The 13,393-nt window shown below is 54.4% G+C and overlaps 1 protein-coding gene across 1 annotated transcript; it reads right to left on the bottom strand.

Annotated features, from left to right (window-relative positions):
• Positions 1–8,842: 8,842 nt before the first annotated feature.
• Krt18 (keratin 18) lies at positions 8,843–12,732 on the bottom strand. The gene is made up of 7 exons (XM_021643554.2): positions 12,186–12,732; positions 11,432–11,514; positions 10,991–11,147; positions 10,276–10,440; positions 10,060–10,185; positions 9,629–9,852; positions 8,843–9,018 (listed from the first exon to the last, which is right to left on the bottom strand). The coding sequence occupies exons 1-7, from the start codon at positions 12,603–12,605 to the stop codon at positions 8,898–8,900; spliced, it is 1,296 nt and encodes a 431-aa protein (XP_021499229.1). The 5' UTR covers positions 12,606–12,732; the 3' UTR covers positions 8,843–8,897.
• Between the last annotated feature and the right edge of the window lie 661 nt (positions 12,733–13,393).

A 13,393-nucleotide genomic window follows, 5' to 3' on the forward strand; every position in this document is an offset into this window, starting at 1 on the left:
CGGCCCTAATCCAGCAAGCCAGGGTCCAGCTTTGGCTCGGTCAGCTGGTGGCCACAGGATTGACACGTCCACTCAGGGATTCTCAGGAGCACTCTTGTCATCACTGTCGGCTTCTCGTGTTCTCTCTCAACTCAGCAGCGCGGCCTGAGCACCCAGGCCGCTCTAGAGTGTCGCTTTTTCCCCACCTTACCAGTGTGCGTCAACAGAGAACCTTCTGAAGTCTTCCTCCCAAGGGCCAGTCAGTGCAGGGAGCCACAGGCAGTAACGGAGGCGCCAGGAGGCGACTGTCCACCATCCCAGCCAGGCCGGTCCTTTTCTTGAAGAGCTGTTGATTGATTGCTCTTGAGGAACACAGGACCCGTCCCCGTGGGTGAGAGCTTGGAAGTCCAGGCATCGCTGTGGCTGTCCTCCAAGAGCCCGGATCTCCCGCCAGCTCCCCACGCTGCCCCTGCCTCTCTGCCCTCACAGAGGGAAGGCCTGGCTGCTGAGCACGGCCTCACCCCCGGGAGCAATCTGCTTGGCGGGAGATGGGTGCCTCCTCAGTTTTGCCTTTCAGACGCTGTTTCTCTGTATCTGATCACACCCTAGCAGCTTTCGGGCTCAGGCGGAAAGGTGCAGATATGAGTGTCAGCCCATCCCGTTTGCTTCCTTTGATTTTGCCATGCAGCAGCCTGGGTTTGAGTTCTGGCGTCGCTCCTCTGCAGCTGTGCAACTTCGGAAAAGACATGCAGGGGCTGGAGCAGCGGCTCAGTGGTTACGAGCGTTACTGTTCATGAGGAGAACCCAAGTTCAATTCCTAGCACCCACACCCAGCAGCTCACAAGTGCCTGTAGCTCCAGGGATCTCACATCCATCTGACCTCCTTGGATCACACACACATCCACACACACACACACACACACACACACACACACACACGATAACAATAACGGTAATAACAACAACAACAATAAAAAAAACCAGACCTTCCAGCCAGGTGTTGGGGAATACACCTGGCTAAAACTTGTGAGATTACAGCAGAAAATTCTAAGTTTGAGGCCAAACCTGGGCTATATAGCAATATTCTATATGCAGAAAGAAAGAAAGAAGCCCAGCGTGGTGGTGTGCACCTTCATCCGAGTACGCAGGAGGCAGCTGTCTACACGGCGAGTTCAAGACTCGGAAGCGAGAGCAGGAGAGTCACCCCAAAGCAAGGCCAGCCTGAGCCACACAGCAAAGCTCCACTTCAAAATTAAAAACAGAAAGGAGAGAAGAAGGGAAGGAAGGAAGAGCAGGTGGGAACAGCAAGATGGCCGAACAGGTGAACGTGCTGGGTAAGGAGGCCCGAGGGCCTGGGCTTGATCCCTGGTGCCCGCGTGTAAAGACAGCCGTGGCAGTGATCCCCACACTCCTGAGGGGAAATGGGAGGCAGAGCAAGAAGTCTCGCCTGGCTTGAAGGCAGGCTGGCGAGCCAGGAACGGCAGCACAGTGGTACAACTAAGGAGAGGGACCTGAGTCCTGGGCGTTGCCCTCTGACCTCCACACGGTGCTGTGACACCCTCAGCTACGCTCACCACCATACACGAATGCACGAGTGATATGTGCCGTGCTTTAGATTATTTACTCACGCGTGTAAGCGTTTTGTCTGTATGTGTGTGGCCCACAGGCATGCCTGGCACCTGTGGAGGCTGGAAGGGGCATGGGAGCCTCTGGAACCAGACTCCTGGGAGCTGTCGTGTGGCTGCCGGGACCTGAACAGGTCCTCTGCAGGAGCAGGAAGAGCTCCTAACGGCTACGCCATTTCTCCAGCACCTACACTTTTTATTTATTTACTTTTTAAAAATTAATTACAGTTTATTCACTTTGTATCCCAACTGTAGATCCCTCCCTCATCTCCTCCCAATCCCATCCTCCCTCCCTCATCCCCTCTCATGCCCCTCCACAAGTCCACTCCCCTTCCATCTGACACTAGCCTATCCGGTCTCATCAGGACTGGCTGCATTGTCTTCCTCTGTGGCCTGGTAAGGCTGTTCCCCCCTCGGGGGGTGGGGGTGGGGGGAGGTGATCGAAGAGCCAGCCACTGAGTTCATGTCAGAGACAGACCCTGCTCCATTACTACGGAGGCCACTTGGGCACTGAGCTGCCATGGGCTACATCTGTGCAGGGGTTCTAGGTTATCTCCATGCATGGCCCTTAGTTGGAGTATCAGTCTCAGAAAAGACCCCTGTGCCCAGACTTTTTTTCTCTCCTTGTAGAGCTCCTGTCCCCTCCAGGTCTTTCTATCTCCCTCTTCTTTCAAGATTCCCTGTACTCTGCCCCAAAGTTTGGCTATGAGTCTCAGCCTCTGCCTTGCTACCCTGCTGGTTAGAGTCTTTCAGAGGCCCCTAGGCTCCTGTTCTGTTCCCTGTTTTCTCCCTCTTCCAATGTCTATCCCATTTGCCTTTCTGAATGAGGATTGATCATCTTACCCAGGGTCCTCCTTCTTCATTAGCTTCTTTAGGTGTACAGATTTTAGTATGATTATCTTATATATGTCTAATATCCACTTATAAATGAGTATATACCATTTGTGCCTTTCTGCTTCTGGGATACCTCACTCAGGATGATCTTTTCTAGTCCCTACCATTTGCCTGTAAATTTCATGATTGCCTTGTTTTTAATTGCTGAGTAGTATTCCATTGTGTAAATGAGCCACAATTTCTGTATCCATTCTTCATTCTAGGAGCATCTGGGTTGTTTCCAGTTTCTAGCTAATACAAATTACCAACACAATTCTTTACAGACCTTGAAAAAAGCATTCTCAACTTCATATGGAACAATAAACCCAGAATTGCTAAAACAATCTTCTACAATAAAAGATCTTCTGGAGATATCTCCATTCCTGATCTCAAGCTGTACTACAGAGCAACAGTAATAAAAACTGCATGGTACTGGCATAGAAACCAGCTGGTGGATCAATGGAATTGAATAGAAGACCCAGAAATAAACCCACACACTTATGGACACCTGATTTTTGACAAAGATGCCAAAACCATACAATGGAGAAAAGATAGCATCTTCAACAAATGGTGCTGGTCCAACTGGATGTCTACATGTAGAAAAATGCAAATAGATCCATACTTATCACCCTGCACAAAGTTAAAGTCCAAGTGGATCAAAGACCTCAACAGAAAACCAGACACACTAAACCTGTTATTTACTTTTTCAAGTCTGACGGCGGCGCCTTTAATCCAGCATTGGGAGGCAGAGGCAGGTGGTTCTTGGAGCTCAAGGCCGGCCTGGTGTGGGGGTGAGCTGCAGGTCAGCCAGGGCAACTTGCAGGAGGCAAAGCTCTCCTCCCTTGTTAAGGCAACACCTCTCTCATTGGTCGTATGGCTGTGCTGCCATTCTGTTCTAAAAATAAATAAATAAATACAATAAAAATTAAAGAGAACTGCTTGATCTCTCCAAGCCTTTAGCTTCCTCAGCTGCAGTGTGGGATTTGCACACTGCCTTCTTCACAGCGGAGTAAGTTAACACAGCCGCGCCCGACACCTGACACAGAAAGTGCTCACTGAGCGGCCGTTATCATGACACAATTGTACGATGACCACAGCTATTGCCACTGTCATAACCTTCCCGGGATGATGAGGGGACGGCTTATCTTCAGGGTGTCCGTGATCTCACAAGAGAGGTGACATAAATGGGTAAGCGTGTCATGCTGCGGAATAAAACCAGAGCAGCGGAAAAGGACAAACCCGAAGCTCAAGAAGAGCCGGAGGGATGGAGACGAGGGATTTCTCAGTGGCTGAGAAAGCCTGCTGTTTTTCCACAGCACTAGAGTTTGAATCCAGCATGTCCAGTGTCAAGTGACTTAGAGCTCCTGGCAACCCAGGGTCTTCCTCTGGCCTCTACACACACACACACACACACACACACACACACACACACACGAGTGTGCACGCATCCCCCACTAAATAACAACAAACAATAATAACATATATAAACAATAAATAAAATGACCCAAGGAGAAGAAAGGCTGCGCCAGCCTGTGAAGCCGGGGTTCGGAGGGCTCCCACAGAGGCAGGCTGTGGAGGTGAGGCCGGGAGTGAAGGCGGAGAGATACGGAGCAAACCTCGGGAGGGTAGGCTGTCAGTCTATCCTTCCTTGGTGCTATCCGCAGGGTCCCAGGGGAGAAGGAGCTGACCTAACAGGAAGGGGTAAAGGCGGAGGGTACCGGCTCGCATGAGGCCGTCCTTCCTTCCTGCTCCCCAGGCTGATGCTCCCGTCTCCTCCAGCCTGGACTCAAATGTCACCTTCTGCCGGTGTACCCAGCCTACAGCCTCCTCCCCCAAGTATCAGGCCCTAATCCCCAGAGCCTGAGAATGTGAGTGAATGTGTTACCCGACCCGGCCAAGGAGACCTGCCATGTAGATCAAGCGTCTTGAGGTGGAGAGAGTATTCTGGGTGGGTATGCTGCATACCTATGATCCTAGCACTTGGGGGGTGGGGTTAATAGGATGAGGAGTTCAAAGTCAGCCTCCATTGTGTACTGAGAGCGAGTCTGGAGTTTGAAGCCAGCTTGGGCTCCATGAGACCTTGTCTTACTTAAGACGTCCCTTTAGAGAAATTCTAGATTGTCGGGGTGATCAGAGGTGACCGAAAGGGTACATCCCTAATCATCCAAGGTGAGTTATAACAACAATTTGACAATAAGCATCTTTTTTCTCTCTGCTTCCTCCTCCTCCTCCTCCTCCTCCTCCTCTTCTTCAAGACAGGGTTTCTCAGTGTAGCCCTGTCTGTCCTGAAACTCACTCTGAAGACCAGGCTGGTCTTGAATTCAGAAATCGGCCTGCCTCTGCCTCCCTAGGCTGGGATTACAGGCCTGTGCCACCATGGCCCAGTTAAGCCCCCTTCTTTTACAACAATTATATAAGTAATAGCTGATTTGGAAGATGCTGATACAGATTTGGAGACAAGTCTGCAACCTTTGTTCCTCCCTCCACCACACCCCCCTTAAGAAGCAACCACTAATTCCAGTTTGTAGTGTGTTCGTCAGGAGATCTTTACACATATGCATTCTTTAGCTGCGTGTCTCTATTTTTGCCCAAAGGGCGTCACGTGATACCTGCTGCTTGTGGGTTTCAGCACTGTGTGCTAGTTTACTCTCTGGCTGGCTGGAATGGGGCGCTGGGAACACGTGACTCTACACCACTGTCTTGGGAGGGGTCATCTTCCTTTTGGTGCTTAGGGACAAGAAGGGCTGCCTGCAGGCAGTTGCCTTTCCCTGCTGGGGAATGAGAAGAACTGCCAAGCGGCTTGGGCTTCTGCAGCAGGTACTGTTCTGCTAGGACAGGCACAGCTTCACCTGCAGCGGGACAGAATGCCAGGTGCAGGCCTAGGGACAGCGTGGCCTGTCTCTCAGCCTTGGCTGCCTCTTAGGATTGTCAGGGAGACTTTCAAATGTTTCCCCGGAGCCCTGGGCCTCACCCTCGAACAACTGAGTTAGAATCTCTGAGTCTGAGGACTCAAGCCTCAGCAGTGTGTGTGTGGCTCCCTATAGACCCGGGCCAGAGTGCACCAGGCAGGTGTTCAAGCACACAGGACCACCCCAGCGCACGATCTCAGCGGCAGGGAAGCAGAAGTTGGAGGGCCACGGCAAGTTCAAGGCTGCAGAGAGAGACAGAGACAGAGACAGACAGACAGAGAGAGAGACAGACAGAGAAAGAGACAGACACAGAGAGAGATACAGAGAGACAGACAGACACAGAGAGAGACATAGACACAGAGAGAGAGACAGAGAGAGACAGACACAGAGAAAGAGAGACAGACACAGAGAGAGACAGAAAGAGAGACAGACACAGAGACACACAGACACAGAGACAGAGAGAGAGACAGACAGACAGAGAGAGAGACAGACAGAGACAGACACAGAGAGAGATACAGAGAGACAGACAGACACAGAGAGAGACAGAAAGAGAGACAGACACAGAGACATACAGACACAGAGAGAGACAGAGAGAGAGACAGACACAGAGACAGAGAGACAGAGATAGAGACACAGAGAGAGAGACAGAGAGACACACAAAGACATAGACAGACAGATAGACACACACACACACACACACACACACACAAAACAGCAAAGCCCAACCAACTGATAAAACAAAACAGAACCAAAATCAAGTCAGACACACTCCAGAAAGAACCTGCCTCAAGTTCCTATCTCTGCAAGCTCCCACAGGCCATGTGATGTCTGTGGGCTCCAGTGTCCAGCTCTGACCGAGAGCCAATAAAAGCTGCTTCCGCGCATACCTCACAGGATTGTAATGAGGATCAGATGTGTAAGAGCCCTGGGAACTGTGAATGTGTCCACATGGGCCGGGATCAGCGTGTCAGGTGCCCGGCTCGGGTTTCTCGGTCAGCCTGGTTCCGCCACAGGCACCACTCAGGCTCTGCCAGGGACTTTTTGTTTTAGCGTTGGGCCGGTTTGGCATCCTGGCTTGAGAAAACACATCTGATGCCATTCCTGCGTGTTTGGAAGACAGCGACGAGGGACGGGACCAGGAAACCCTGTCAGTTGCTCTTCCCACACAAACCTCAGGAAGGACAGCTCTCCCCTCACAGATCTGTGTCCTGCAGACTCTGCCAGGGTGGGAAGACTGGTTAGCGGCTGGGGAAATGGAAAGGGTCGATGGGCCACAGGGTCGATGGGCCACAGGGTCGATGGGCCACAGGGTCGAGGGCAGTGTTTGCTCGGGGAGGCAGTGCGGACAGCGTGAGTCAGCCTCCCTTGCTGCAGAGTAGAACATTGTTTTCCCCGACAGTCGGATTCAGGGCCTTCCTACAGAAACTTCCAGTTAGCCTCTGTTGTAACTTGGACCTTGCTCAGGAAGGGAGGCCTGTCTCGGCCATGCCTGTGCTGGGTGCTGGTGCCAGGGGCTTTCTGAGCTATCGCCGTCCCTGGGTGTCAAGCAGCAAAGGCCTCACGTGGCGTGACCCTTAGCTTTCCCACTCAGGACACCCTAAACACTGCTCTTCTCAGGTGTGGCTGTGGGCCCCCTCTCTCCTGACACCCCACCTCCAGGGCTCCCTGCCTGCCTCACCCTGGCCTGTAACGCAACCCGCTCTGACACGCTGTGATCGGCTTCTTAGCATCGTTATGGCATTCGTCCTTTCCCATCACCGTAATGCGACTTCCGCAGCGGTAAGGGCTGTCTTCTGGCTGTTTCTCCATGGCACCGAGCCGAGCGGCTGCTGTGTAACGGCTGGTGTGTAACGGGGCTCGGCACTTGTTGAAGAACAACATCCGTGTCTTCGGTCTCAAGCTTTCGGGAGGGAAACTGCCAGGCATTTCATTCTCCACGTGCTGAAGCTTCGCTCAGGGCCTGGTCCACGGGAAGCCCTTCACAGGGTGTTTATCTGGTGCCGATTTTAACAACTTACTCCACACACAAAAAGGGCCTCTAGACCCGACTCTCAGAGCAAACAGTCTACTCTACAGCAAGGGAGGATGACTCAGCCTGCTTACGCTTGCTCACGGACATTAACTGCCCCTTTTGCTAAAACAAGACTCGTGGAGGCCCAGACATCTGCAGTCACTCACATGTCTGAAGTAACTTAGCACTCCACGCTGTAGCGTAGGCAAGGCCCTGCTCTGTAAGCAGACTGGATGCGGGAGAATCCGTCAGCTTTAGGCACATAGAGATATCTTCTTTTTATTGAAATGTGGGACTGCGGTGAACTACTTTTGGGGAGCAGAGATGTTATGCTTTCAATTTTATTTCCGGCTTTCCTTTTGGACTCTGTGTTAACTTCTATAATTTTTTAAACTGAGAAAGATACATTATCCTCCAAATTGAAACAGATTTTTATTTTATTATTATTATTATTTATCTATTAGAGACAGGATCTCTCTGTGTAGCCCTGGCTATCCTGCACTCACTCTGTAGACCAGGCTGGCCTTGAACTCACAGAGATCCGCCTGCCTCTGCCTCTTAAGTGCTGGGATTAAAGGCGTGTGCCACCGCCTCCCGGCTCAGATTATTATTTTGGACATGTGTGGTTTTGGCTGCCTAGTCACGCAGGGCCAGAACGGTGCTGTAGGACCCCACAGATGCCCGCTTGCCTGACCTGGCCCCGCAATGTGGACTTCTGCGTCATGGAGTGTCAGAGCAGGGACCAGGGGCCCACTGAGCGTGGGTGGGGGTGGAGAATCTGTTTTTGGGGAAGCCCTGAAAGAGTGGCAGAATAGGGGAGTGCCAGTTTTCTCCGGACTCTGCTGGGGTCTTATAAGGCTTTCTTTTCTAATTTTGGAGAGGGTGGGTACAGCCTAGGCTGGCTTTGAACTCATGATTCTCCTGCTTCTGCTTCCTGTGCCACCGTGCCTGGCTTCACCAAGTTCCTCCCTGAGACCCTGTGAGACAAGGTCTCTTAGAGTTCTGGTTGCCTTGAGTTTGCTGTGTAGCAGATGGCAGCCCTGAATCCCTGATCCTCTTCCCGCTGGTAAGCCCTGGGATTTTAGAAGTGCACAAGCACACCCAGCCTCTGTTTCTGTTTTAGAAGGGTCCTGGCATGTGATGCACGCTGCCCGAGACTTCGCTATGGAGCCCAGCTTGGCCTTCAGCTCAGGATCCTTCCGTCTCCACCTGAATTGCACGTGCACACCAGCACACCTGTGTCTCCTGGTCTCTGGAGAGGGAGAGCCCTCGGTCTTGTCACACTCTCACCTCTACCTGGGACTGTCATGCCTCCTACTTCATCTTCCCTTAGGTGTGGAAGGATGTAGGCTCTTCCTGAGCCACCACCCAAGCATGGAAAACCCCCGGGGTCAGGAGGACGCGTCTGCCTAGTGTACAAGTGAGCAGGAAGACACAGAGCGATGTCCAGTGACGCTCAACTTTTATTGATCCTTAGCCCCGAAGGGTAACCCCCCAGCCTCAGTGCCTCAGAACTCGGGTGTCATTGGTCTCGGACACCACTTTGCCATCCACGACCTTGCGGGTGGTTGTCCTCTGGACAGTTTGCATGGAGTTGCTGCTGTCCAGGGCATCGCTGAGGCTGTAACAGACAAGCAGGCCTTAGTGACGAACAGCCCCAGAGAGCAGAAGGGAGACAGATGTGGAAGAAGACAGCCCCCCATTTTGTTTTGTTTTGAGTCAGGTTTCTCTGTGTAGCTCTGGCTGTGCTGGACTCACTGTGTAGACCAGGCTGGCCTCAAACTCACAGAGATCTGCCTGCCCCTGCCTCCCAGAGTGCTGGGATCACAGGAGTGCACCACCACGCTCAGCTCTGACTCCTTTCTTTGCCTCCAAACTCTCTTCAGCTGTTTCTTCTAGAAAAGGGAAACTCAGCGCTGAACTTCTACCCCGAAGACAGCGAAGGGGCCATACTTAATCGCTCTTTAATTATACCTAATCACTCGATTTGTAGTCCAGGCCGGCCTCAGGCTCAGAGATCTGCCTGCCTCTGCCTCCCCGGGGGCTGGGACTACAGGTGTGCGACTTCACCCACCCGCCCACTTAGTCATTCCTTCCTTGTGTGAGGGATCCTGTAATTCACGCTCATGGAGCTGCTGCCCAGTGGCTACCAACAGACCATGGCGCTTCTCAGACCCCCAGAGGTGGAAATGACCCTCACTGGTGTGTGTGGTTAGGACAGCGATGCTCACCTGAAGTCTTCGCCGTCCTCGAGCAGGCGCCGGTAGGTGGCAATCTCGGCCTCAAGCTTGACCTTGACGTTCAGCAGGGCTTCGTATTCCTGGGTCTGGCGCTGCCCCTCTGCCCGAGTCTGTGCCAGCTCCGACTCCAGGTGCAGAAGGAGCCCATTGAGCTGCTCCATCTGGGCGCTGTACCTGGCCTCCACGTCCGCAAGGTGGTTCTCCAAGCCGACCTTCTGCAGGGCACAGAGGCGGGCGGGGGAGTCACAGTCCTAGCCTGCCATTCGTTCTCTGAAGGGTCTGTCATGTGGTAGGTCTCGGTGGGAGTGGCGGGAAATGCAAGGAGAGCCGACTCGTCTTAGGGAACCCGTGGATCGGGGTGTGGGGAGGAGGGTTAGGGCTGGGTGCAGAGAAACCGCAGCAGGCGGCTGGAGGACCCTTACCTGGTTATTCATGGACTCCAGGTCCATCTCCAAGGTCTGCAGGGTGCGCCTGAGCTCCGTGAGCGTGTTCTCAGCGTTTTTGCTTTCGGCAGACTTGGTGGTGACGATTGTGGTGCTCGACTCGATCTGCAAGGTGGGGAGGGTCAGTCAGGACCTGTTGTCCGTCCCTGGCAGCCTCCCCCCGACACCTGGCAGCCAGCCTTTCCTCTTGCACACCTGCTGGGACCAGTACTTGTCCAGTTCCTCCCGGTTCTTCTGGGCCAGCTCCTCATACTGGGCGCGGATGTCCGCCATGATCTTGTTGAGGTCCTGAGATTTCGGAGCATCCACTTCCACAGTCAGCCCAGAACTGGCAATCTGGGCTTCCAGACCTCTGACTTCCTGAAGGCAGAGACAGGGGGAGGGCGGCGCTGAAGGTCGGCTTTCCGACCTGGCCTTTGATCACGGTGGCCTTTCCTAGAAGGCGGAAGAGGACGGAGGACACCCTGGCCTTGTGCTCTGCAAGCCTGGCTCTGAGCTTGTGCTGCCGGTGGGCAGAAGAGGCACTCCCTCACTGCCTGAGCCTGCCACTCTCAGTGCTTTCACCCTCTTCCTTCCACAGATCTTACCTGCAGCCCCACCAGCTCCACCCCAGCCCCCGCTCCTAAGGCTGGCAGTCCCTGCCTTTCCCCAATTCCCTTGTCTTACTCACACACTCTTTCTGTGAGTAAGACAGGCTGGCATTGAGCTCAATCCTCCTGCCTCAGCTTTCCAGGAGGTAGGGCTGCAAGCCAGGCCTTAGCCCACATTACCTTGACCTCACAATAGTCTAACTTCGTAGATGATCCAATGGATTTGCTCCTAATCTAAACAGACTGACAGCAGAGGCTGCTAGCTCCATGCGAGTCGGCTTGGGAGCAGCCTCCCGGGCCTCGTCAGGGGCCCTGCTCACCTCCTCGTGGTTCTTCTTCATGAAAAGCAGTTCCTCCTTGAGAGCCTCGATCTCTGTCTCCAGCTGCAGCCTGGTGATGTTGGTGTCGTCCACCACTTTCCGGAGTCCGTGGATGTCATTCTCCACCGACTGGCGCATGGCCAGCTCTGTCTCATACCTGATGGGCACAGGCGGTCAGTGGGCCCTGTCTGACCCAGGACCTCCTCGCCGGGTGCCACCCCCGAGGCTAGCCTTGTGCCCATCATAAGCCACCAGTCAGGAGTCACTCCCTTGGCAACTCTCCTTGGCTGATAGGAAGCAGTTTGCTTATACAAGTTTGCTGTACAAATGAATGGTCAGGGCACTCTGACCTGACTGGACGGGACCTCAGGAAGGAAACCCTGGCGTAGCCCCGCCCCAGGGGGAGCCGGTTCTTAGCTCTAGCTGTAACCCCACACTTACTTTACTCTAAAGTCATCAGCAGCAAGCCGGGCATTGTCGATCTGCAGGACGATGCGGGCGTTGTCCACGGAAGTGTCAAAGATCTGGGCAGATTAAAGCGGAGAGCTGCTTTGAGAGTGCCGGCTCAGAGGACCGCGTGGGTGTGAGAACGGGCCTTTTTAAGTCTATTCACTTATCCACTTTAGGCAGCTGCCCCTCCTGCCTCTCCTCTTGGCTCCACCCTCTGACCCCCAGGGGAGGGGGAAAGGAGAGCCAGGGCCCCCATCTTCCCTTCCCCCTGTGCCTCCTCTCCCGGCCTGGACTCTGAGGTCCTGGCACCTTGCCCCTGGGCCGGCTTTCCCGTGCACCTGCTAACTCCCCGTCTGGCCCCCCACCCCCTGGTTGGCCCCTCCTACAGGTAGGCTCCTGTTTACTCCTGGATGACTCAGCCTTAGCACATCCGCTTAACCCTCTAACTGTCCCTGCGGAAAACGAGGTGTCTGTGTCCACCTTATGACCCTTTTTCTGTGTGTGAGGTTTTCAGTCCTGTCCCCTTCCCGCTACGGCCCTTGGGGAAAGCCGGCTCCCAGGAGTAGCCACCACCCTGGGAATGCCAACAGGTTGTGGGTGGGAACCCAAAGCTTTCCTAACTGCGTCCCACAGAATGGGGAAATGGGATGCGTGTGGAGAGAGACGGCGGTCAGGATTCGGGGGAGGGGCGCCCTGGAAGGTCAGAATTGCTGGGAGCTAGGGCTCCCCCGTTCCCGCCCCTTACCTGAGCCTTCAGGTCTTCGATGGTCTTGAAATAGTGGCCCCAGTCTCTGACGCCCTGGGGCCCCTTCTTCTCCAGATGTTCCCGGATTTTGCTCTCCAGCCTCCTGTTCTCAGTCTCCAGGCTCTTCACCTTGTCCAGGTAGCTGGCCAGGCGGTCGTTCAGGTCCTGCATGGTCTCCTTCTCCGTCTGGATGCTACCCATTCCCACCGGGCCCGCGGAGCCCACGGAGCCCACGGAGCCCGCGGAGCCCCCCCAGACGCTGGTGGAGCGGGACACGGAGATCCGGGAGCCGGAGCCCCCAGCGCCTGCATAGACGCTGGCTGCGCTGCTGGCAGGCCGGACCCGCTGGCTCGGCGTCCGCACGGAGCCCAGCGACCGGTAGTTGGTGGAGAAGGTGGTGGAGCGGGTGGTGAAGCTCATCGTGTCCGGAGAGGTGAGCGGAGCGAGGGACCACAGCTGGAGGTCGTTAGCGAAGGTGGCGGCTCTCAGTCTGTTATATCCCTGCGAGGGAGGAGGGGACCTCCCAGCAGGCTCCGCCCCCCACCACGGGGGCGCGGGCGCCAGGACGCCTGTGACCTACCTGGTCGCAGCTCTTCTTGGCCTCTGCACAACCTCGGCCTGCCTGCCACCCTCACCGACCCAGGAAAGGGGCACAAGGGCTAGAGGGTCGTGTTAGCCCTGGAGACTGCGTTCAGGGCAGGGAATGGCGATTTTAATGCCATTCGCAGATAGAAAAGGTGTCCACCAGGGCAAGATTTTGTGGGGCGTCTTCAGCGTGAGTCTGGAGTTCCAGAAGTCCGTCCTGTGGGGAAGGATCGGAGCTGAGAAAGAGGGAGAGAAACACTACCCTGAGCCCAGGTCTCTTAGTTTCCCCACTCCGGCGCTGGGTTCACTGCTCAGGCTCTGGAGGGGACACTGGAAATACCTGTTCTCCAATACCCGGGAGCACATTTCCTCTGTCTGTGCAGACCGTGTCTGGATGCCTTTTTATTTACTATTTTCTTTCTTCTCCCTCATCCTTCTTTTTTGAGACAGGGGTCTTATGTAGCTCAGGCTAGTCTTGAACTTTCTGTGTTGCCAGGGATGGCCCTCAACTCATCTTCCTGGCTCACTTTTCCAGTGCTGAGCTGAGGCAGAGGCCTGAGACATCACTTTCTGCTGAGGATCAAACCCAAGGCCTCTGAGTGCCCAGAAGAGCACTCTGCTAG

This window comes from Meriones unguiculatus, chromosome 8, assembly GCF_030254825.1.
Source record: "Meriones unguiculatus strain TT.TT164.6M chromosome 8, Bangor_MerUng_6.1, whole genome shotgun sequence".
Lineage (NCBI taxonomy): Eukaryota > Metazoa > Chordata > Mammalia > Rodentia > Muridae > Meriones > Meriones unguiculatus.

Bases quoted from the DNA above. Each gene is read 5' to 3' on its own strand.
- Krt18 (XM_021643554.2), bottom strand. From the start codon at position 12,605: ATGAGCTTCACCACCCGCTCCACCACCTTCTCCACCAACTACCGGTCG. The intron at 10,441-10,990 runs GTGAGCAGGGCC...CTCTGCCTTCAG, and splicing joins TGAAGAAGAACCACGAGGAG to GAAGTCAGAGGTCTGGAAGC. The intron at 9,019-9,628 runs GTGAGCATCGCT...TGTCTGTTACAG, and splicing joins GAGGACGGCGAAGACTTCAG to CCTCAGCGATGCCCTGGACA.